This window comes from Tursiops truncatus, chromosome 3 (genome assembly GCF_011762595.2).
Source record: "Tursiops truncatus isolate mTurTru1 chromosome 3, mTurTru1.mat.Y, whole genome shotgun sequence".
In the NCBI taxonomy this organism is placed as follows: domain Eukaryota; kingdom Metazoa; phylum Chordata; class Mammalia; order Artiodactyla; family Delphinidae; genus Tursiops; species Tursiops truncatus.
The window spans coordinates 1,177,056-1,201,087 of NC_047036.1; the positions used below are offsets into that span (position 1 = coordinate 1,177,056).

At 60.9% G+C, this 24,032-nt stretch overlaps 1 protein-coding gene and 1 long non-coding RNA gene across 9 annotated transcripts; one reads left to right on the forward strand and one right to left on the reverse strand.

Annotated features, from left to right (window-relative positions):
• Positions 1-5,458: 5,458 nt before the first annotated feature.
• IRX4 (iroquois homeobox 4) lies at positions 5,459-14,579 on the reverse strand. 8 transcript variants are annotated; one of them, XM_073801995.1, is made up of 6 exons: positions 14,439-14,579; positions 10,138-10,282; positions 9,398-9,649; positions 8,101-8,213; positions 7,251-7,657; positions 5,459-6,844 (listed from the first exon to the last, which is right to left on the reverse strand). In XM_073801995.1, exons 2-6 carry the CDS (start codon positions 10,180-10,182, stop codon positions 6,015-6,017), a joined length of 1,647 nt encoding a protein of 548 aa, XP_073658096.1. In that variant the 5' UTR covers positions 10,183-10,282; positions 14,439-14,579; the 3' UTR covers positions 5,459-6,014. The 8 variants fall into 8 exon arrangements, with proteins under 8 accessions (XP_073658096.1, XP_073658098.1, XP_073658097.1 ...); XM_073801997.1 differs by lacking the exon at positions 14,439-14,579 and adding an exon at positions 14,234-14,349; XM_073801996.1 differs by lacking the exon at positions 14,439-14,579 and adding an exon at positions 12,659-12,763.
• LOC117311555 (uncharacterized) lies at positions 11,259-12,067 on the forward strand. Its single transcript, XR_004525733.2, has 2 exons — positions 11,259-11,392; positions 11,767-12,067. It is a non-coding gene; the product is annotated as an uncharacterized lncRNA (long non-coding RNA).
• Positions 14,580-24,032: the final 9,453 nt, after the last annotated feature.

Below are 24,032 nucleotides of genomic sequence, written 5' to 3' on the forward strand. Positions count from 1 at the left end.
GTCCTCTTAGGACCCTAAGAGACGTAAAATTGTCACACAGAAACCATGTTTCCTTCTGTCCTGCGCTTTGCTCCCTCTGCCTGCCTTCTCATGGGCTGCTAGACATTTCCCTTCAATCCTTGGCCACCCCAAGCCGGGAGCCTCACAGATCCGCGTGAGCAGCCCCTACCTGCCTACACCAGCCCTGCCCAGGCAACCTGGGGCTCCCAGCCCTGGGATGGGGGCCACAAAGGACTGGACGCGATGACCCTGCTCACTGACCCACCCCAGGCTTTCCCCAACCTGGCCCCTTGATGTCGCTACCCCTGACCCCGCCTGACCCGTGTCCCTGGTTAAAATGAGCACTGCTCCTTCCGGTGCCCTGGCCTCTGGACCGGCCCCTCCCTCAAACTTTGATGCCCCCCACCCCCCCACTTGCTCTCACTAAGCCCCAAGCCCGGGCCAGCGGAGGGTCCCCCAGCTCAGCACAGCCAGGGAAGCAGTAAAGGAGGAACAAGAGAGGGGCGTGTGCCGGACCCTCTGCTCTCCCCCAGCTGCGGCTCTGGTGTCCCCTGAGCCGTCTGCTGGCCCCGGGCAGGCAGCCTCAGCCCCTCTGGGGCCTCGCGCGCCCACCGCAAGCCCCAGACCAGTGGGAAATGCAGCTTCGCACAAAAGTGGTGCACACGACTTCATCAGTTTGTCCTTCACTGGTCTGATGAGATAACGAACAGGACGATGACGCATTGAAAACAGCACAAGGACTCAAGAAGCCAAAAGGTATAAGATGCTTCTGATAGCCTGCTGCCCTTCCTGAGGCCCCGTCTCACGCTCTCTGTCATGACTGGTACGATATCTCCCCGAGGTGACACCTCCACCAGAAGGGCAGTGCGGAAATCCAGCTCCTATTCTGGGACGGCCCCCGGGACGACCACGGCGCTGCAGCAGACACAGAACCGTGACAGGCTGGGAAGCTGCCTCAGTGCCCTGCTCGGGCGAGGGTCCAGGAGGAGCCTGGAAACACCGTCCTCCGTCTAATGCTTGCTCCGGGTGTTCAGAGCCTTCCTACACTGTGGGTTCAGCTCAAGTCACCAAGGCTCTTACCAGGTGGAGCTCCTGCGCCCCGAATTCCACCCTTGCTGTTCAGACGTCGCCAGACCCGGGGTGGGGGTTGTTGAGCCTCCCCTGACCCTGGCTGGTGAGATGGGCCTCCCGCTGCGCTCCTTAAGGTCCTGAGTGGGCTTGGCTGAGGTCCAAGAACCTGCGAAGAGCTGATCCCACCTCAGCAGAAAAGTGTGTGTGTGGGGGGTGGGGGGTGGGGGGGCTACCTGGTCCCTGGATTCAGATGAACCTGACGCCTTCACCCATGAGCCACAGTCATCTTGGCACAAGGCGTTTTTTTCACAAATATCTCTTCAGAAAGTTGATGTTGGAAGGCAGTCCCCTCACCTTCCACTAGGTTTCTTCTTCCCTCTGCCCCCCCACTCCCTGCTGGCCTTCCCCTCCCCTCCCTCCCCTGCATCCCTCCTCCTCCCCTCCCCCTCTGTACCTTCCATCCTCTCCCTCCCCCTTCCCGTCTCTCCCCTTCTCCCCTCTCCCCCTCCTCTCTCCCCTCCCCCTCTCCCCTTCCCCTCTCCCTCCCTCCCCTCCCTCTCCCCCACTCCTCTCCCCCTCCAGGTCTCATCGTTGCTTTCCTTCCTGTAGGGCCTGAGCCCAGGGTCAGGTGCAAAGGTCATGGTTGCTTCCTTCCCTGGGCTTTGCTGCTTTCCCAGGACAGGACCCTGGGGAGGGGGCTTTCCCGCTTCTTCAGCTCAGTGGCACCAACGGCACAAGCGCCCTGGCCTGCATCACGGTGAGGGAGAGGTCTGACCCATCTGGGCTCTCTCGAAGAGCTGCATTAGGGACGTGGATCGTGAGTGCGCAGTGCGAGAGTGGGGATCCCTCCGCCATAACCGCACAGGCTCCAAAGACTGCGGGGCTTTGAGGGTCGCCCCCAGCTTCTCCTCTGATATTAATACCCCATCCCCTCCTGGGCTGCCCCTTTGCTTGGAGGCCCATCCACTGTGGGCAAGGTGGACCTGCCAGCGCCTGCAGCCTGGGCCCCGCCCCCCCACTATAGAGGCTGCCCCAGGTGACCAGCAGGCTGCGGGGGGGGGGGGGGTGTGTGGAGTCGGGCTCAGTTTCTCTCAATCCGCTATCACCTGCTTTGGGAGGGCTTGCCCTTCTCAGCGCGCGACCGACCGAAGAAGAATCCTTCCGCTGGGAAGGAAAGAGCCTTAGAAGATCTTGCTGCTTCTCCCTCTCCTGTTCTCTTTGGGAGCGAGTGAGACGCGCAGAGAGAGGTAGACAGGCAGAAATGGAGACGGAGGATGGAGAGAGAGACAGAGAGAGATGGCTAGGAGGGAAGAGGGAGAGAGGGGCCCAGGCCGTCTGCAGCGCAGGCAAGCGAGCCCAGCGAAAGTAGGTGGCATAAATCCATGCATAATCTCGGGAGACGACCACTTTAAATCTTAATTGGTTGCCTTTTAAATATCATTTAAGGGCTGGCTTCCCTGCGTCTCTCTCTAGTTAAGAAGGTGTCGTGTCAAACTCCATTACCTTTCTGGATGTCTCTCCCTTTAGTTAAAAAAAAAAAAAAAATAAAGGAAAAAAGGAAAGGAAAAGAAGAAAGAAAAAAAAATGGAATCATCAGTGGCGGTTGGAGGGTCGATAAAGCTTTTAGATTTGGAGACGTTTTCTGGGAGACCATTTCCTGCGGCTAAGAGCTGTTAATGGCGCTTAAGGAATTATCTTAGCCCCGCCGGCAGGAGAGCCGTATATTTCCCGCGCCTGTTCCCCTGTCGGGTCTGGATATGCCGCTGTCAGACTCGCTTAATGAAAAGTAACGCGCCGCTGATTACAGTTTTATTTGGGCTCTATGTAAAGAGCGCTGTTAATTTAGCATCCCCTCCTTGGTGTGTTTGAATTTGCCACGCCTGAGTGGCTGAGAGCATCGGTCCCCCGCGCTCCTCTCTGACAGCCTCCCTGGGAGGAAAGTGGGCCCTCACCCCACCGACAGCGACCTTGCCCCCGCAGCGGCCACTCCTAAAATGCATTCCCGCCCACCACCTCCCTCGCCTTGGGGTTTCCCCCGACCCCTGCTCTGAAGATCAGCCAGAGGGTGGGTAGGAGTTCCCACAGTGACCCTTCCAGAGTGAGCCCCAAAGGTCAGGGGTGTGGGTCGAAGTGACGGTCCCAGTTCTGGGGGCGTCCTTTTGGGCGAGTCGCCCCTGGGATGTGGCTGAATCCCTCCTCTGCACTTGATGTCTTTATTTCACAGTTTTTCAGTTTAATCCAATAAAACCTTTCGGTCAGCCATTTCCACCAAGACTTGGGGGCTCCTGCAGGGTGGGATTCTGCGGGGACAGGAGGGCCTCTGCGCCCTGGCGTTGCCAGGCGCCTGCGTTCCCGAGGGCAACAGGCTAGGGCAGCAGGAGCCGTCTGGCCCGGGGAAGGGGGTATGGGGGGCCGAATCCGGGAAGGGCCCGCTCTGGAAGGATCCGGAGTCAGACGCAGCCTGGCCTGCAGCTCGCGCCCAGCCGCGCGCCCTGCCACCCGGGGCCCGCAGCCCGGGGTTCCTGGGCTTTCTGGCCCCGCAGCCCCTTTCCCGCCTAGCCAAGCCGCCTGCGTCCAAGCCTTGTTTTGCTCAAAATGCCTGGCTTTGTCTAGGGCTGGGGGGCGCAAGGCGGCAGTCCTCCGCACATTAAAATTCCTGGCGTCCCAGCCTCGGCCGCAGCGTCTCCCCCGAGACTCCACTTTCGCTATTACTGTCAAGTACCCTTGACTCTTTATTTTTGCCCTTTTATCTATTACAACTAATTCGAGTTCTTTTGCCCTTTTCAGTCTAAGACGTGGGCTTTCTTCAAAGCCTCCCCCTGCCAGCGAGCTCTCGGAGCGCGGAGCCTTTAGAAATTGAGGGGTTTACTGTCAAAATGAAAATTTCACTTCAAATTATCTTGGTGATGCTTGCTCGCCAGGCCGGGGCCTCCCGCCGCAGCCTTTTGACAGACACATCAGCGGCAAGCTTCCGAATCCCGATAATATCATCCAAGAGAGCGAAAGTCAATACTGTGACAGCGCGCGGGCGGATACAATCCAATTACCGGGCGGCCGGCGGGGCGCAGGGTCCGCGCCCGCTCTCTCCGCTCGAGGACTGGGGTTCGAGGTCCCACCACTCAGAGTCGGGGCCGCCGAGGTCCGGCCATCAGGGGCCCATCGCTCAAGGGTGCCCCTCGCCGTTCCCCTGTCCCAGGTGGTAAAGTCACCCCAACGCCCGGCCCATCGGGCCCGCTTTCCAGCGCTCCGGCCGCCCTGACCTTTCCCAGTGGACCGGGATCCACGGGGCCCCAGTCCAGTACCACCCAGCCCATCGCAAAAGAAAGCCCGGGCCTCCCATGTCCCTCGAAGGCTGCCCGCCGGCCCGCCAGGCGACTCCTGTCTTCAGCTGGCGTCTCTGCGGCTGTCAGTCTGTCCGCGTACGGACCAAAGGCCACCATCTCCTTCTCGCTGCGCTGCACCCTCGGGCCACTCCACCCTTGCAGGCTCCTGCCTGGCGGCCCGTCCTTCCTCCGGGCACCTCGGGTTCTGTGAGGCCCAGTACAGCCTTAAGCGGAGGGCTTGCAGGCTAGCGGACAGCGCTGAGTCCAGTTCACGCTCGCCTGCCGCCCTCGAGGGGCGTTTGCGCGGGCTGGGGGGCCGGGGGCAGAAGCCTGTGGGGGGTCGGGGAACTGCGCAGAATCCACCGTGGGGAGGAAGCCAGCGATTTTCCTCCAGATCAGACCTTCTGGCTGCCAGCGAGCTGGGCTCTGCCGTGGTGGGGGAACCGGGTTTCTGGGCGAAGCCAGGGGTCCGCAGGACCCTACGGGAGGCCGGGGAGGCTCACGTCCTCCCGCACCACCCCTAGGCCCTTCCTTGCAGCCCCGCCTGGGGTCTTCGTCCTGCTAAGCACTTCCCTCTCCCTGAGCCGCACTCACAAGCTGCGAGCATCTCGGCAGGTCCCCGCCCCTCCCCCCCGGAGGCGGAGTTAGGAGGCCGCAGCGTCAAGGAGGGCACCTCACTCCCGCCCAGGAGAGGCTGAGGGCAGCGACGGCCCCTCATCCCTTCCCCACCAGGGCACAGTTCCAGGGAACTTGGAAGTTTAAAGCTTATTCGTATCTAGCCAAAGAAACGTTTACTTTCTCAAAATTCTGGAGTCTGGCAATGGGAGAGAGTTGAAAAGTTTGGGGTCTCTCATCGCCTTCTATTCGGGAATTCAACAGAATCCTGTAAGTTTACTGTGACCATCTTTTTAAAACAATGGCTTTAAGTCTTGGGCTCTGCAAGCAACTCCAGCGAGGATTCTGCGTCAGCAGCCCTCCCCACTCCTGCCCCCGGGGATGGGCAGCTTTCCTCTTCCAAGTTTCCAAATCCCTAGGTTTCAAATGCGTTCATTTTGCAATGCAAACACCATCACTCGGTTTTATTGGTTTTGTTATATTAGCCTCTGAAGCAGGCAATTATCGGTGTGAACATACATTAAAAAAACATAATTTTATCGAGTTAAGAGTGTGCAATAGTGTAAACTCGGTGGAAGTGTTGTTGGTGAAAAGTACGCGCGGAGGATGGAACTGGAAGGCCAGCAGGCTGAGGAGTCTTCACAAGGAACGGCGGCAAAGCCTCAACCCAAAGCAGACAAGTACACAGACAGGCCTCGGAACGGAAACGTCTTCTGTGTGTAAACTTTTGCACGTAAACTTTTTGCTTCAGGGTGTTTCCCTGCTGCTCTGACAGCAGCCCTATCCTGCTCGGTCCCCGAGTTTGGCACGGCCGGGCGGACTCCTGTCCGGGCGCTCCGGGGGCTTGTCCGTGGCCCCGGGAGCCCGAGTTCAGATCCTCCCTCCAGGGTGGGTTGGCGACCTGAGCTTTGCCGAGCTCTTGCCTCACTTTGGAAACTCGGTAGAAAAAGAGTTGGAGCCTGCAGCCCGGGCGCCGGCTGCCTCCTCGCCCAGGCAGGCGGCCAGCTAGGCGCAGAAGGGCTTGCCGCCGGCCTTGGGCGTGGCCAGCAGCTCCTTGGCGGCGCCGGAGGCGGGGGCGTCTTGGGGCGCGGCGGGCGGGAAGGAGCGCGCCAGGGGCGTCGTCAGCACGTTGGCGCCCCCCGCCAGCGAGCGGCCCAGCGGCCCCGGGTCCAGGAGGGCGCCCTTGGCGCTGGCCCAGGCCTGGTTCAAAGTGCTGTGCCTGAGGATGGGGTCGTGGAAGACCCCGTCCACCCAGTTTCTGAGACTGGTCACCGGGGAGTCCTGGTGCCTGTCCAGGGCACCGGCGGGAGCCGGGGTCGCAGGCGAGGAGGAGGCGGGCGCCGAGGAGGGGGCCGCAGGGCCAGCGGGGCCACGGCGCTTCAGCATGCACGAGGGAAACTCAGTCTGGCCGAGGGCGGTGGCGGCGGCCGCGGTGGCCGTGTGTGCCAGGGACCAGATGCGCGGCTTGGCCTCGAGGCCCGCCGACGCCCCCGCTGGAGCAAAGCCCAGCTTGGGCTCGCAGGCCTGCGGGCCAACCCCCGCGCCCGCGCCCGCCTGGTGCTCCGGCCGAGCCGCCGTGCTCCGGAGGCAGCTCCGGGCCCTCTCCAGGTCCTGGTCCAGAGTGGCCCCACCCCCGGCGGCCAGGGGCATCCGGAGGGCGCCCGGAGCCTCCTTCCCTGGGGCGCTGGGGCCGTCTGGCACGGCGGGGACTCGATCCAGGCCTCCATCCAGGGGTTGGAAGGGCGGCTTCAGCTCGCACTCCGGGGGCTCCCCCTCCAGGGGGTCGAAGTCCTCCAAGTCGCTGAGCTCCAGATCCTTCTCTTTGTCTGTGGGCTCTGCCAAGAGATAAAGAGTGACCAGTGGAGGGAGACGGGATGGCAGGTTAAGGGAACCCCCTTCCTCACTCCAGGGACCCGGTTACGGGCCCACCCGGGAGCCAGGCAAAGCACCTGCGCCTTATTCTACCTCCCACCTCCTCGGAGGCTCCCAAACGCCTACACGGACCTAGCTGATCTCAGCCTCATATCAAAGGCGGCAGGGGCTAGTGTTTCGAACGGGATTTTGGGTCTCTGAGCGTGCTCCCAGCTCACTGCCACAGGACCCCTTGTGCACAGGGCCTCACACACTCGGGGCCAGGGCATTAATTTGCCGCCTAGGCCCAGGAGTTTGCCCCGTTCCGAAAGGAACCAGCGAGACGCCACAGGGAGGCGACACCCCCGCATCGCCAACCCCCCCACGCACCTGCACCTTTGGTGCTCTTGAGGGGCTGCGCCCTGGCTTCCTCCTCGCCCCCCTCTTCCTCCTCGCCCTCCGCGTAGGGCCGCTTCTCATCCGCACACTTGTTCCTCGGCGGCCACGTCATCTTGTTCTCCTTCTTGAGGCGCCGGCGCGCGTTGGCGAACCAGGTGGAGACCTGCGTGAGGGTCATCTTGGTGATGATGGCCAGCATGATCTTCTCGCCCTTGGTGGGGTAGGGGTTCTTGCGGTGCTCCTGCAGCCAGGCCTTGAGGGTGCTGGTGGTCTCGCGCGTGGCGTTCTTCCGCCGCGTGCCGCTGTCCATGGTCCCGTACCTGGAGACAGGCTGGGCAATGGGGCGCCGGCAGCGGCCCCTGCGTCGCGGGCAGGCGGCCAGCGCCAGGCCCACGCGGCTGCAGTCCCGGTCGTGGAGGTGTGTTTATGGTGGCAAGACCTGGGTTTTACCTAGGCAGGCACTGCCTTTTAATGTTTATATTTGATTAAACTTAGATGGAGCCAGAGAGGTCTCTGTGGGTGGGGGAGGAGCGCGGGCGCGAGGCCCGGCCAGGTCTCCGTCTGTCTACGTACACCTATATCTCTTTGAGTTCCTTTATCGGGCCCCGGAAACCACACTGCAGACGGCGTGGGGGCGGGGAAGGGGAGATGGGATGCCTTTATACCCTGGCGGCAGCTTGCTAGGAGGCCGGGATGGTCCTAACCCAAGGTCAGCGGGACGTGACCCGAGCAATGCCCCTCCTTCTGCCGCCCAAACTTTCAGTGGGGGCGTGGCGCTGGTAGGGGCGGGGCTTGGTGCTCCGTAGGGGGAGGGGCAGTGAGGAGGGGTGAGATCCCTCACCTGTCGTAGGGGTACTGGCCCAACGCCGGCTCGTAGGGGTAGTAGGCTGTGGCCGCTGCCGGAGCGAGGCCCGCATGCGCAGATCCCGGTGCGTCCTTGGAGTCGAAGCTGTTCTGTAGGAGCCGGTGAGCCTGGGGTCGCAGCTTCCCGGATGCGACCCAGCTCGAGCCCCTCCCCTAGGATCACTGGCTCCTGCCTCACTCTCACAGACCACTGGGCCGCCCCCCATCCTCCCCACCCCCATCTGCATCACCCATTCCCAGACTCTGCCTCGGGCCCAGGCAGCGAGGAGCCCCAAGACGTGGAGTGAGGAGGAGCAGAGTTGGGGGGTGTTGGGGGAATAAGGGACAGGAGAAGGGGGATGGGGGAGGATAGGGGGAGGGACGGGGAGGATGGGGGAGGGACGGGGAGGATGGGGGGAGGGAAGGGAGGGATGGGGGAGGATGGGGGAGGGAAGGGGGAGAATGAGGGAGGGAAGGGGAGGATGGGGGAGGGACGGGGAGGATGGGGGAGGGAAGGGGAGGATGGGGGAGGGACAGGGAGGATGGGGGGAGGGACGGGGGATGGGGGAGGGAAGGGGGATGGGGGAGGGAAGGGGGATGGGGGAGGGAAGGGGAGGGTGGGGGAGGATGGGGGAGGGAAGGGGGAGGATGGGGGAGGGAAGGGGAGGATGGGGGAGGGACGGGGAGGATGGGGGAGGGAAGGGGAGGATGGGGGAGGGACAGGGAGGATGGGGGGAGGGACGGGGGATGGGGGAGGGAAGGGGGATGGGGGAGGGAAGGGGGATGGGGGAGGGAAGGGGAGGGTGGGGGAGGATGGGGGAGGGAAGGGGAGGATGGGGGGAGGGAAGGGGAGGCAAGGAGGTAGGGGGAGAGATGAGGGGGGGAGCGACTGGGGGACAGCAGAGGAGGAGGGTGAAGGAGGGAACGGGGGTGGTGACAGGAGGGGAGGAGAGAAGTGAGGGGGAGGGAGGAAGAGGGCGACCGGGAGGAGTGAGGGACAGGGGACCCAGGAGACCCAGCAGGCTGGAGCGAGCTCCGACAGAACCAGACATCTGACCCCAACTTAACAGCAAGCAGAAAACAATAAATACATTAAATACAACGGCCCACCTGCCAGGACACCCCCACCCTGGGGATGATGGGGCTCCGCAGGACCAAGCTAGGCGGCTCAAAGCCGAAGGTGTGCTTCTCCCAACCCCCTTGCCTCCAGAGTGCGGGGAAAGTGAGTCTGGCAGATCGAGGGGTAGGGGCATGCGCGGCAGGGGTTAGCTTTGACAAACACCCCCTCCCCTTACCAGCGAGTAGAAGGCAGACGCCTCAGAACCGTAGGTCACGTAGTTGCCGTAGCCCTGCGAGCCGCCGTAGGGGCCCCCATAGACGCCAAGCGCCGCCGCTGAGTTCAGCTCGTGGCGCGCGGTGGCCAGCAGCCGGCTCTCGTAGACCGGGCAGTAGACGGGCGCCTGGGCTGAGGCAGCCGGCCTGGAGTCGGCCAGCGTGCGGCCACCGGATTCGCAGCACGTGCTCAGGGAGTTGGTGGTCATCAGGAACTGTGGAGAGAGGAGCCGCGAGGAAGGGCGGGGCCCCCGGGCGCGAGGCTGCTGCCCTGGGCCTCAGTCGGCCCCACGTGCAGCCCAGGAGCGCGCACCCCGTGTCCTCGGTGCTCCCGCCATCCACAGCGGGCCGCGCGTTCCTTCCCGTGGCGAGCTTGTGCTCCTGGCCTCCTCCAGCCACATGGGGCCCAGCCCGACCTGGCCCGGAATGTTCACACCCTCCCCGGGGTGGGGGGTGTTGGTTTCCAAGGCCGCAGGGCTCACGCCCTCTTGTACACGTCTATCCTGGGTCGCTGGGCTCCCCGGGGGCGCAGCCTCAGAGCCCAGGAGGGGGTGGAGGACAAACGAAACGGGATATGGGGCCCTGCCGGTCGGATTTCCTCAGCGCCTCTGCCCTCCCCCGGGTCGGGCGCGAGGGGTACGTGTCACAGACCCTGCTCACTGCGAGGCGACAGCGAGTTGCTGGCCTAGCGGGGCCCCCTTACCTGGGGTGCCGAGGAGTAGGGGTACCCAAACTGCGGGTAGGACATGGCGGGCGCGGCCCGGGGTCGACGGGCGGGGCCGGCGGGGTCCTGCGCGAGGGGGACGGCGTGGCGCGGCCTCTGCTCCGGGGCCGCCGGCTTCTAGGCGCTGGGCGGGCAAAGCAGAAGAGCGGGTTAATTCAGACACGCACTCCGCAAACTTTTCTAACTGGGTAGGAAAGTGAGCCGCGACGGACGCGGCGATCCTTTTAGCTTCACAGTCCGGAGCCTCCAGGGGTCTCTGGGACCGACCGGCCTCGCAGCGGCGACACAAATACATATTTTGCAAAAAAGGAAAAAAAAAAAGAGTCGTGCGAATCCGTCAAGTCAGCGGCGCGCGGCTTTAAGCGGCGGAGGCTCTGACGTCAGCCCCACTCCGCGCAGCCCGGCCGGGCGGCAGACGCGTGGGTCGCTCGGCCGCGCAGCCCCGGGCGGAGGGCGCACGGCTGTAACAAATGAATTTCATCCGCGGAGTCAATAGTGCCCCGACGAACCGTGTTTCTCCTTAGTCACCGAGGAGGGGAGGCACTTTTAATTAGAAATTAATTAATGAGCAGCTGCACCTTTCCCACCCCACTGTAATCATTAGTCTCAATTACAAATGAGACATATGAGGGGTCTACGAGGGAGTCTTCACCAGAGATGTAATCAACAGTTAAGATTAGCCGCGCGCTGGCGCAGCCGGCCAGCCGGCCGGCCGGGCCTCTGCTCTCCGCGCGCCCCTCCAGGTGGAAGGAAGGCAGCTCCGCGGGCCGGCGCGCGGCGAAGGAGGGCGGCGCGGGCCCCACTATTGTTTAACCGGGACTCAGCAAAGCCTCCCACCAGTTCGAACCCTACAGCGGGCTGCAATTCCAGAAGCAGCGCGGCTACCAGCGCGTCTGCATGTGGAGGCCAGAATGCCCTCAGTGTGTGGGTCTGGGCCTTCCCCAGAGCCCGCCGCCCCAGGGCTCGGTGGGCCAAGAGGGCTTGCCACTCTCGGCCGCCGTGTTCCCGGGGAACAACCCCCTCCTCGCCCAGCAAGTTCCAGCTCGGCGCACGGGCCCTCCCTTTTCTCCCCCACCCGCTCCCGCGGGCCGCCCTCCCTCAAGCCTCCCCCTGCCCCTCGCGGCTCAACCCGGGACTGCCAGACAGCCCAGCGCGGTCGGACGAGCAGCTTTCCCGACTCGGCTCCGGGGCCCCTCCTGCTGCGCTCGCTCCGCCCGGCGACCTTCGGGCCTAGGTACGGGGGAGGGGCGCCCTTCCCTGCCCAGGGCACAGGGAGCAGTCTGGGGAGCGGTCGAGCGCCCACCCCTGCACTTCCCCAGCCAGTCCCGGCCCTGGGCCCTTGCCCGAGTCCAGAGTGGCGGCCAGCGCACAGGCGGTAAGGGGACGCCCGGGCCACCCGGAACCCCGGCCCGCCTCTTGCGCCGCCACCCTCCGGGGACCGGGCTCGCCCCTGCTTCTCCCGCCCGGCCTGGCCTCCCGCGGTCGCCGGGAGGGAGCCGTGCACGGCGGCGCTGTGCTGACTTGCTGGGAAAGATTCCTGGGTTCAGACCTGTGAATCGCCCCGGGGTCACCCTCTAATTAATGACGACGTTCTCGCCCTCTCCCCAGCTGCAAGCCTGCCTCCCAGAAACGGAATCTGCCCGCTCTGACAGCTCGGTTGAAGGTGATTGATGAGTATCTAGAGACCACAGCGCACATCATATAATATCTGCTGCGTAATTGCTTTAATTTACAGATGAAAGTGCGAGTTCTCCGATCCTGTTGGACCGCAGCCGGCCACGTCCGAGCTGCTCGCAAGGAAAATCATCGGAAATAATGAATAGACGCTCCATGCAAATTATTCAGACAGCTTAGCGTCTGTAGCCGGGAGAGATATATAAAGAACACGAGTCAAATGACATTAATAATTGTTTTGGAGTTCTGTATTGATTTCGTGGCGGCCGTGTTTATTTCCTTCTCACCTGAATTGCTAATATCACCTTCCTGTAAATAATAAGAAACTAGCCACCGGGGCTTCTGGGCAGAAATGAATCTCTCAATCTCTCTCCCTCTTCCTCCTCTGCTCCTCCCCTCCCCCATTCTCCCTCCTCCCATCTCCTTCCAGTTTTCTGGCTTCTGCTGAGGCTTTTACGGAACATCCTCCTACTTTCCATTATTTGTTTACAAACAACTCACTCTCCCCCGGCAATGAGGCCGGGGGCAGGAAGGCGCGGGAGCCCAGGGTAGCTGAGGGCTCAGCAACCTCCACAGGAGGACGGCATTCAGCATCCTTTCCTCACTCCATTCCCGTGGCCGTGGCCCCGGCCCCGGCGATTGTGAGCGCTCAGCGCCGGGGAGGAAGCCCAGGTCCCAGCGGCCAGCGCCTCGGGGCTACCGCTCGCCGCGCGTGCCTCGCCCAGGCCTGCATTCCCTTCCGTTTCCGTCCCCGGAGACTCGGGCCGCAGCTCGCGGGGAACAGTACCCCTGAACGCGCCCCATTCACCTGAGTAGACGTGCTCACCCTCGGAGCCGGGTGGGCACAGCCGGTCCGTGGGGGCCTCTCGGGAAGAGGTTTCAGGGGCTGCCGTGACCATCGCTGCTACGTTCTCCGGTTTTCCTTTCCAGCCTTAGTGCGTAAATAGACACTCCCAGTTCCCGCCCGCCCGCCCGTTTCTCGCGGGCCACCTTCTTTCCATGATCTTGAAATCCCGCTCACCGGCGGCGCTTTCTCAGGGCCCTGCACCTTGATCCTCCGCTTCCTGCCCCAGGCCCAGCCCAGGCTGCGTGAGGGGCCGCCCCGCCCCCGTTTGGGGTAGCTTGGGGCTGCCGGAGGAATCGCGCGACCTTGCGGGCCGCTCACGCAGCCCCATGGAGGCCACGTTAGCCCGTCTGTCTCCAGCTGCGGGCACACCCCTGACACCCCGCTGACAACCTGTCTGCCGGAACCCGGGTACTTTCTGGGCCATCTTTGCCCCCTAGGTAATACAGGAATAACGAGCCCGTGCTCTTTCCAGAAAGGCCCAGCCTTGAGCTGAGGAACCCCGGGTTTCCTTCCCAGAGCAGACAGACAGGAGTGTCATAATCTCAGGCACCATCAGCTACACGTACCTGCATAGACGCGGCTTATACTGAGCCCACGTCCCTCGAGGGACGCCCGGTTCTAAATACACCCGTGGGCACGACCTGCCAGAAACCACGAGGTTCCCCACGGGCAGGGCGGCGGCTAGGATTTGGTCGGGTGCCCCCACTGTCTGCTGAGCTCGAGAGGAGCCCAGGGCGAGGGGGTCTGAGGACGATTAGCCCCAAATGTTAGGGGTCCGCAAGCCCCCCCTTTTGCCCAAGGATGATGTCGGCCGTCGGAACCACGGAGAGCCTCTGGGTACAGAGGTCGCTTCCAGACCTTCCTCCGCTCCCGGCGGGGCTTCACCCCTGACACCAGCTGAGCCTCCGCGGTTTGGCCGATTCGGCCCCGGGGGCCACCGCGGTCCCCCGCATCGAGAGCCGCGGGGGGCGGGGAGAGGGGCTCTCTCCAGCCCAGAGAAGTTGACCCGAGCCAGAGGGCAGGGGCGGGAGCTCACAGCCCCGGGCAGGGGCCTTCTTATCTAAGGCGCAGGGCCGAGCCCTGGTGGCGCGCGGGCCGCCCACTGCTCGTGGACACCCGTGCGGGGTGTGGGGCTCAGGGCGTTCCAGGTGTCCGTGCGCCGCACTCGCGAACCCCGAGGGTGGCAGGTCGCTCCTTCGCAGCCTCTCCTCTGGGGTCCCCCATGAAGCCAAGGCGCGAGCTGCAGGCGCGCGGGGTGAATCCTCCTCCCGAAACGCCCCGCATTCCGGCCCGCTCCCTCCGGCTCTCCCACCGCGGCCCCGCCGCTGGCACGCAGGGCGCCGCCCGAGCCGGGAAGGAGGGCAGCCGGGTGTCCCAGCGCAGGCGCCCGGCTCGGCGCGGCCTCCGCGCCCCGCGCCGCCCCCCGCCCCCCGTTTTCCGCCACTTGCGGCCGACGCGGCGGCCTCCAGAGACCCCACCAGCGGGCAGCAAACTTTGCGCCCCCAGCGCCGCAGCAATCCTAGCAAAGTTTGCGCGGCTGAGCCCACTCCCTACCTGCGCCGGGGACGCGCCCGCCCGCGCCGCTCGGGCGCCGGGGCCGCGGGGACCAGCGCGCAGCCCGGGACGCACCGGGGAGTCGCCGCCGTCGCCGCCGCCTGCGCCCCTCGGCGGCCGCGCGGAGCCTCCGCCTCCCCCGCAGAGGGGAGGGGTCTCGGAACCCCGGGGCGGGGGCGGGCGCGGGCGCGGGGACATCGCCTACCTGCGGTGGCGCCGGGCCGCTGACGGCCGCCCGCGAGGGCTCTGCGCGGCCGCTCGGCGCGCGCGCTCCGGCGGGGAGCGGGCGACAACTAATGGAGACATCTCCAGGCGGAGCACCTGGCGAGCGAGCGGAGCGCGCCGGCGTCCCCAGGCGCCGCGGTCGTCAGCCGAGCCCGCACCGGCGTGACGTGGGCGAGCGAGCGCGCGGCTCCCACCCGGCCGCCCATTAACGCTTTCCCCCGCGGACGCCGCGCGCTCGCCAACTTTCCCCTCCGCCCGGCCGGCGCGGGGTGCGCGGGGCGCGGGAGCCCGGATGAGGGGCGCCCGGGGGCGGAGGCGAGGTGGGGGCGGGGACGCCTGGCTCGAGAGGACACCCCAGCCGGAACAGGGTAGCCTCGATTTGGCCAAACGCTCGAGGTGGCCTGGGGCTCCTCAGGAGCCCTCGGGGGCCCTCCCCGCGCCCAGGCTGCGCTGCCTGGGGCCTCCAGAGCCCGGAGCCGCGCCCGGAGACAGCGCCCCCTAGTCCCGCCTCCTTCCGCCTCCTCCCTCCTCAGTCCCTCTTGGCCGCAGTCTCCCGGTGCTGGGGATCCAACTGCGAGCCTGGCCGCTGAAGGCCTGCGAGCTACCCCTCCGAGTAGGCTGGGATCCTGGCTCCCGGGCCTGCCTCCCTCGCCCTCCCTACGTGCGCCCCTTCACCCCAGTGGAGCCCACTTTTCCCGCTGGGTCCACACTGATTCCCACCTGGGCAGGCTCTCAGGGCAGCAGGCCCTGGGCGGGGCGGGAGCCTCGGTATGGGCACGAGGCTTGGGCAGGTGGAGGTGAGTGTATCAAGGTGACAGAAACTGCTTGGGGACCAGCAAGCTTGTGACCTGCCCAGGACCGGACCACCTGCCAGGGGAGCTTTTTCAGGCCTGTCCAGAGCCCTGCTGGGCTGGGCCTCTGGCCTGGGAACACATGTCCACGAGGACAGCCTGTGTGCTTCTGCAGCCTGCGGCTGGGAGGGAAGGCCCCGTGGTGGGCCCCGGTCTGGGCCTCCCTGACCCCTGACCCTCACTCAGGCAGCTTGGAACCCCTCGCCCTGGTGTCCTCCCCCACCCTCATCATTTCCACTTCAAAGAACCATGAACTTGTTTGTCCTGCGATTCGTGGCCAGGCAATGACGGTTAAGGTTTGTCGACTTGGATGATGTCTGAGAAAGTTCCTTGCTGTCCCCCTCACTGCCCACGCCTTGTTTTCCAAAGCCCTGCAGGGACCGGAAAGGCAGTGCCTTCTGCCTGCTTCACTGCTGGTGTGCAGGGTTGTGCTGGCTTTGTCTCCAGGCGTTGCCATCTTTTCGTTTTCCCCACGGAACAGGGCTTCCACTGAGAGAGAAGGGGGGCGCCAGCCCCTGGCTTCCTGCCCTGGTGCCGGGTCCAGAGCTTCCAGTGGCTTCTGTGGGAAGGACCCAGCTGTGGCCTCTGGGCCTGCTCTGTAACAGGAGGGTGGGCCCCGTTCAGGCGGCAGGCCTGTAGGCATCCTCCCAGAGGTGCATGTCACTGTCGCCCACTCCCTGGGCTGAGGAAGGGTGGTTGGGGGGTGTCCTCTTAGTAAGGATGGGGTGGGGGGAGCCATTTGGTCCCAGCGGGAAGGGAGGGAAGGCGCAGTGCACCCTGGGGAGGGGCGGGGCTTGCCTGGGTCTCAGTCCCATGGTCGGTGGTCGGCTCTCTTCCCCCCGCCTCCTCCCTCCTGCTGTCCCTGATGCTCTGAGCAGCGCCCCGGGGCCAACAGGGACAGGCACGTCACCCTCCCCTCAGAGCTTGCCTGCACTAAGATTCTTTTCATAGCTAAGGATGAGCAAAGGCAGGTTTTGTGTTTACGACCTTGATTGGGTGATAAACTCATTTCACTTTCACCGAGGCCTTTTTAACAACAACAGCTGCGGAGTTAGGGAGCGCTGGCAGCCTGAAAGCCTCCGGTCCTCCTGGGTTTCTGTAACCCTGACCACAGCAGGCGCGTCTGGAGGCGGCACCAGCCCGGGAGTGCGGCTCCGTCGTCCTTTCCTGGGGGGCAGGGCCTCCCTTCACTGGACTCCCCCAAAGTCCATAATTGGATGCCGTCAGGCCTGACCTTGCTCTGGACCCCTGACCCAGTGGCCAGAAGCATCAGTGGCCGTCCTCTGCCCCTCAGCCCTTGCCCTCGAGGGCAGGGAGCTGCCCCAGCCCTCCTGCCACATTGCCAGGCCCTCCTGGCTCTGGGGAAGTGATGGAAATACCCCTGGCAGGCGAGGTCTCTCTTTGGCATAGGCGGAGTGGTCAGTCCGAAATCGAGTCTGCAGCCTCAGCCCCTCTGAAGGGCCGCACAGCCCACGCCGTGACCCCACTTGTGGTCGGTCCCCAAGGAGCACGTTTCAATATATCTTTTGTTCTTCCTGTTGGCAGAGCCGCTGTGAGGCACAGTCTCTGCGCCCCCAGGGCCTGGCTGGGCCTGCATCCTCCCCCCCCTCGCCTGAGCCTTGCTGCGACTTGCAGAGGCATCTGGGGGTTGAGAGCCCACGCTGGTGCTGACTGGGCCGGCTCCAGCACCGCCCCCGGTGCCGCCATTGCCCGGGGGCCCGGGGGTCCACGGCCTCGTTCTCCCCTGCTCCCTGGGGACCCAGGGAGGGCAAGAGGCTCTCACCCAGGCCGAGGAGGAGGCTGCAAGAACTGGTCCCGGGGAGGACAGCCTCTGAAAGACCACTGGGCCCTGCTGTCCCAAAGACACTGCTGTCCTTGGAGGGCCCAGCCCTCGGTAACGCTCGTTGGCCCGGCTCAGCTGCAGAGCCGCGTGATGGGGCCTGGATCCCAGGGTTGCAGAATGGAGAGCAACACCTTTCACTTTGCCAAGGGTCCCCTGGGACCCTGTTCCCCACCGGCCCTGGGACTGCAGGGGAAGTCTTTCTCCCTTCTTTTCCCCCCTTTGAAGTGCAGCACCCGACTCGGAATTACTTCAAGCAGAATGTCAGCGTGTTTCCTTTTTGGGAGCAGCGTGGTGTCTGGGTTAGAGCCGGTGACCTGTGGCCCGGCCACTGCACGGAGTGACCTTGAGGGGACGGGTGGGCAGCGGGCGTCATGCCTCCCTGTCTCACCTCCCTTCCTCGTGAGGTTGGAAGGAGGCCAAGGCAGCAAAGTTTGGAAAGTTGTTTTTCTTTTCCCCTCACTTCAGGAATATGTGTGTCTGTGATGTTGAAATGCGTCAGCAGATTTTGGGGAGATTTCTATTATTAAAAGTGAAACGCTGTTAATCCAAACAATGTCTGTGGTCTGTATGTTTAAACTTAAAACATACCGCGCACGGCCTCAAGAATCACCAGTGTCCCAGCCCAAGAAAGACATCCAAAGGACGGGATGTTATCTTAAATTGCAAGTAAAGGTAACAGTACACACCATCGCCCTGGAATTTGAATATTATTTTGAATTCCTTGACACAGAGTTACAAAAGAAAATCTTTAGCAGGGAGAAGAGGAACTTAAACGTGTGTACTCAGTGCATGAGCTGGTATTAGCTAGTATTCGTGTAAGGGACCTCCCCAAACAGTGCACATCCGATGGGGGATGGGGGAAGGACCCTCCAAGGAGGAGCCTCACTGGGCCTCCGCCTGGAATTTGCGCAAAGAAAAAATATATTCCCCACGGTGGAGGGAAGAGGTATAGCTGCTTCCCCGGGGCACTCATTTACGTGGGCTGCTCTCTCGTGATACTTTCACAGATAGAAGGCCACAAGATACCAAGTGACACTGGCACAGGCCGCTCAGTAAATAAGGGAGAGGGCGCAGTGGAGGCGTGGCGCACTCCGGTCCCTCGGAGGAAAAGCACATCGTGCGCCCACCTGCTCCCCTGGGTGCCCTCCGCGATTGGGCATTTCGACCTCTCCTCCACCCTCCCGGTGGGTGTTTGGGGTTCGGTGGTCTGTGAGAGGCTCCAGCCCACGCCCCCAGCAGTGCACTGCCCTTAGGAGGTTTGCAGGGTCTGGCGGGGAGGAGCGCCTCGCCCCCGCCCCGTCGAGTTTGCATTTAGCCGTCCTGGGAGAGCTGGTGTGTCCACCTGCAGGGGTGACTCGCAGGGTGTGCTGCCGTCCAAAGCCATCTGAAGGTGGTATCTCCGTCCCCCGGTGTCCAGGGAACACTACAAATCCCGAGTTAGACCCCAGCGTAGCCGGTGGCACCCCAGCAGTGCCCAGTGTAATGCACTGGCTTTTCATTACTGTGGCAGTAAATCATGTGGGAATGTTCTCCAGGACTTAGCTGATGCTTATATGAAAAAAACCATTTCAGAGTATTTTTGAAATTCAATTAATTGAAGGCCCCAGATAAAAGGAACATATTCTTAATGGCTACAAAATAACCCGGAGGGAGGCAAGGAGCTGGGCCGACTTCAAAGTGCAGCAGAAACACTTAACCGTTTTACTTTAAAAGTATCGAGATCAATGACTCAGTTAAAATTTCTTATACATTTAGCAACCTTTTCATTTTCTGTTTGAAAAATGACAGAGAGATGATTTTCTTTCTGGGGACACAGAAACTCCCGAAGAGGACCACGGCCAGCACCTGGGACAGAAGTGGGTCGGCTCTCTGGTCGGGACCCGCCACTGCATGGGGTTCAGGGCCGCCCCCCAGGCAGGGGTGTGAGCAGCCTGGGGCTGCATAACCAGGTGGCTTAGCCCACGGTCATGTATGGCCTCTCAGTTCCGGAGGCGAGAAGTCCAGGACCAAGGTGTGGGCAGGGTGGTTCCTCCAGCCGTGCAGGCCCATCTCCTGGACCCTGTGGCCCGGGCTGTCCCCGCTGTCCTGCGAGACACAGCCCCTGACCTCTGCCACCACCGTCACAAAACAGTCTCCTCACATGTGTCCGGGTGTCCGTGTCCAACCGTCCCCTTTTATAAGGACACCAGTCATACTGGATTCGGGGCCACCCTAACGACCTCATCTTAACTAATTACATGTGTGATGACCCTGTTTCCAAATAAGAGTGACAACATGTGAATTTGGGGGGACACAATTCAGCCCATGACACAGGGGTGTCCTCAAGTGCCACGTCGTGGCCTTGGTCTATTTCTTGAGATTGACCCTCCTTCCCTGCCGCCAGGAGGGAGCTCTGCGCTGGGTACTGTCCCCGTGTCACCATGTGACCGCAGGCTCAGCGCGGTCGGCTGCAGCTTCCCAGGGGAGCCTCGCGTCTCTGAGGCCCAGCCACCTGCCTCCCTCTGTGCCCTTTCTGTCCCTCCTGGTCGGAGCCGGCAGCGCTTCTGCTGGACTAGCTTCGTCAGGAGCTTTGGGGGCGTCTGTGGATCTCACGGGGGCTCTGACCATCAGACCAGCTCTTCCCCAGGTAATCCCTCCTCTGACTTGGCCTCCTGATGAGATGCCTGAGGAGTAGCAGGTTCTCTCACCTTTGCTCGCTCTGAGGACGTAGTGAAGCTTGTGCAGGCGGGACTGGACGCGGTCATCACCTCGCTGGAGATTTCTGGTCCCCAGCGGGCTCCACCTCTGGCCAGGGAACTGCGGTGAGCAGGTGCTGAGCGGCAGGGGTGGGGTCAGTGCTTCCTGCCCAGTTTGGGGGCCGCTCGTGGCTGCCCACAGGGTGGATTGCACTCCCCGGCCGCCTTGGGTCAGGTGTGACCCTGTGACTGCCTGTGGCCAGCGAAACATAAGCAGAAGTGACCCGTGTCACTGCCACGCGGAAGCTGGGGAGAGAGGCACCCGTGGGAACAGCAGCGTCTCAGAGGCAGAGGCTCCCCGGGCCTGGCTCGTGAATGAGCCCCGCTGGCTGGGTGCACAGGTCACAGGAGCAGGAATCCACCACCGTTTTCAGCCACTGATCTGCTGGTATTGCTTGTTATAGCAACACCATCTACCCCATCTACCGGACGCTCTTATTCTTTTGCAAGGCAGATTAATAATGTTACAATTGTATATCATTGTGTGATCATACTATAACTGTAAGATATAATTACAAAATGGTAATTGCATATTATTATGTAATTATATATTATAATTTTCAGTACAGGGGAAGCAACTAGGCAGAAACATTATCTTAAAGGGAAGGTATAAGGTAAGGGCAAAATATACCATGCCTTTAAAGACGAAGTAGAAATTAAGCATTCTTTCCTTACTTTCACAGTCGTGGAAAAACAGATGTTTTCAAGGAAGTTGCTAAACTTAGAAATAAACAGCTTCTGTTTGTGTGTCTTTATTCCGCTCTTACCCCGGTTCTTCAGGACATTGTTTTTCCTTAAGTTCCATGTATATATGTCAGCATACGGTATTTGTCTCTCTCCTTCTGACTTACTTCACTCTGTATGACAGACTCTAGGTCCATCCACCTCATTACAAATCGCTCAATTTCGTCTCTTTTTATGGCTGAGTAATAGACACAGACCTACTAGAGAATGGACTTGAGGATATGGGGAGGGGGAAGGGTAAGCTGGGACGAAGTGAGAGAGTGACATGGACATATATACACTACCAAGCGTACAACAGACAGCTAGTGGGAAGCAGCCGCATAGCACAGGGAGATCAGCTCGGTGCTTTGTGACCACCTAGAGGGGTGGGATAGGGAGGGAGGGTGGGAGGGAGACGCAAGAGGGAGGGGATATGGGGATATATGTATATGTACAGCTGATTCACTTTGTTATAAAGCGGAAACTAACACACCATTGGGAAGCAATTATACTCCAATAAAGATGTAAAACAAAATAGAAAAAAGAAATAAACAGCTTCTATCTGTGAACATTTCTGGCCCTTCTGACCTTCCACCAGGAGACGGTCTCTTTGGCCACTACTCCACTACCGTATGGACCTCTCTCCGTCGGCTGTCCGAGTGTCCCTACCGCCTGGGAGCTGCCTGCACAGAGCTCTGGGGGCAGGACTCTGGGCGACGCCCTGCTACTGCGCTGACTGCTAGTTGCAAGGATTTCAGGACTGGGGGAGAGAGGACTGTTCTGACAGCTCTGAATTCTTACGGAGAAACGATGATGAAACTCTGCATTTTAAACCAGCCTTCCCAATGCACAAAGGACAGAGAAATTCTAGGGTGGCCTGAAAAATCCAAAGTATTTTTTCTTGTAGTTTAAGGGATTAAGAATATTTAATCTTACAAAATTCATAGTAAATAATAATATTAAATACTACTTATTTTATATATTTTATCTAGTATTCAATACTTTAAATAGCAATATTAAATACTAGTTAATATTATCTATTGTCTTTTGTCTAACAGAAATATTCTCTCTCTATATATTTTTGCGGTACGTGGGCCTCTCACTGTTGTGGCCTCTCCCGTTGTGGAGCACAGGCTCTGGACGTGCAGGCTTAGCAGCCATGGCTCACGGGCCCAGCCGCTCCACGGCATGTGGGATCTTCCCGGACCGGGGCACGAACCCGCGTCCCCTGCATCGGCAGGCGGACTCTCAACCACTGTGCCACCAGGGAAGCCCGAAATATTCTATTTTGACACAGTCAAATCTATCATTACCCTTTATTTATTTACCTATTTATGTTTTATAGTCGTGTTCCCCATTGGCCTTCACCTATTTTTATAATTTCAGTCTTCGCATGTAGGCCTTTGATCTATCTGACGCGTGTATCTTTTGTGATATGTGTGAGGCAGGGGTCTGTAATGGGCGCCACTCTCCCTATTATCACTCACAAGGTTTGCCAGGCCCGGGGAGGCCCGCTGCTTCCTCCTGAGGTGTCAGAGCTCCCGGTTACCAGGACGTCATCTCAGAGGCTGCACGTTCTTTCAATTGCACCTTCCAGAAGGTGGAGCCACCACATTTAAAAATCCCACTTTCATCGCATGTGCAATGGGCTCCTGTGTGCACAGGGGTCGCCTTCAGAAGTTCCCCGGAGCCTGCGCAGCCGGAGACCGTCGGAGAGCCCAGGCTCGGGCCGGGCTCTCTGCTCCGCATGACTCTCAGGCTGGCGCAGTGTCCATGGCCTGGGACTCCACGTCTTGGCCGAAACGTGCGGCTCAAACTGTCCCCTTCCCAGACAGGGCTTTCTTGCTGTCCTGTGTCCTGTCTGTAGGACGGTCTATTGCTAGGAGAATATCAAAAATGAAGTCATCAGAGATGTTGCTTTCCCGGCCACCTAACGTCTTGTGACAAGCTGCAGGGTCTCTGAAGTTTGACATACGGACTGGGGTCCTGGCCCCAGAGCAGCAGGCTCACAACCTGGCTGGACTCCTGCCCTGGCCTTGGGTGTCACGTGGAGGAGAATGTCTGTGCTGTGTCCACAGTCCCTGGAGGGGCTTGGTGGACCTTCCGCCAGGTCTTAGACTCCCAGACCCCCACCCTCTTTCACCCTCGTCGAGATAACACTTGCTCTTGGTGCCCAGGTCATGCCTCTCTTTGGGGGTGGGGAGTGGTCGTCATTTTGGTCAGAATGGACACCCCTGAAACAAACACCAGGCATCCCTGACCACTGACACTGGCATCGGTCACCAGTTGGAAGAGGCGGCATCTGGTCTTCACGGTCAAGGCTAGCATCCTCACAGCACTGGGAAGATGTTGCTGGTTTTCCCTTTAATTCTATTCCCCCCACCCCAGATTTCTTTCTTTCTTTCTTTACTTACTTGATTGAAGTATAATTGAATTACAATGTTGTGTTAATGTCTGCGTCCAGTTATACATACGTATCTATTCTTTTTCATTTTCTTTTCCATTCTGGTTTATCACAGGATATTGAATATAGTTCCCTGTGCTCTACAGTAGGACCTTGTTGTTTATCCATGGAGTTTGGGATTCTCTTTAATTCTTAAGGGTTTCTTCCCAGACCAGACGCTGGGCCAAGTGGTCTGAAAGATCATGAGTTCTGAGAAATTTTCTACGGACTAAAAATTTCAAAAACCATTGACCCGGTAGTTTGCAAACTTACATTTTACACAAATCTGTCTTTGCAGCTGCCAGGGCACAGAGGAGCTCACTGAGGAGTTGGAAGCATCCACCTTTATCGCAGCCAAATGCGCCACGAAGATAGAGGGGCGGATTACACGGGAGGGCATGCTTTCATGGGAAACCCAGAAATAGAACGCTGTGTTCAAGTTGATGGTGGTTTTAAGTGTTTTCCTGCGACTCCGGGAAACACGGCTCGTAGCTGAGTCCCGGACGGCGAGGCGGGCGAAGCGTTATCGTTAGACGGCGGGGCTGAGTCTCCTGCTGGCTGAGGCCCCTGCAAGCCTGTGCGCGACAGGAAATCAATGCGTATCTGCCTGGCCTCGCTGCCTCGCCTCCGGGATGTGTGCTCGCCTCTGATTTGTTCTCTAGGTCTGATATTGTTATGTTACAGTGGGCCTCCGACCATGGCTTACAAGTTTGCTAAATCCCCCCACATCACAGGCTTCCTGGGCGATCATGGCACTGACACCATGCCACGATGGTGTGCCCCTCGCTGCTCCTGGATGGCTGCCTGTAGAGTGGACTCCACCCCACCGGCTGCAGTGGGCTTTAATCTCGATGCTCTCCTGTGATCTCAGTTTTGTCTGGTGCCTCGCCTCATATCTGGCCTCTGGTTGACAGCAGGCTGACATCACAGAAGCCTCTTGTCAGTGGCCAGCGGAGCCTCAGTGGGTCAGAGGCCGGGA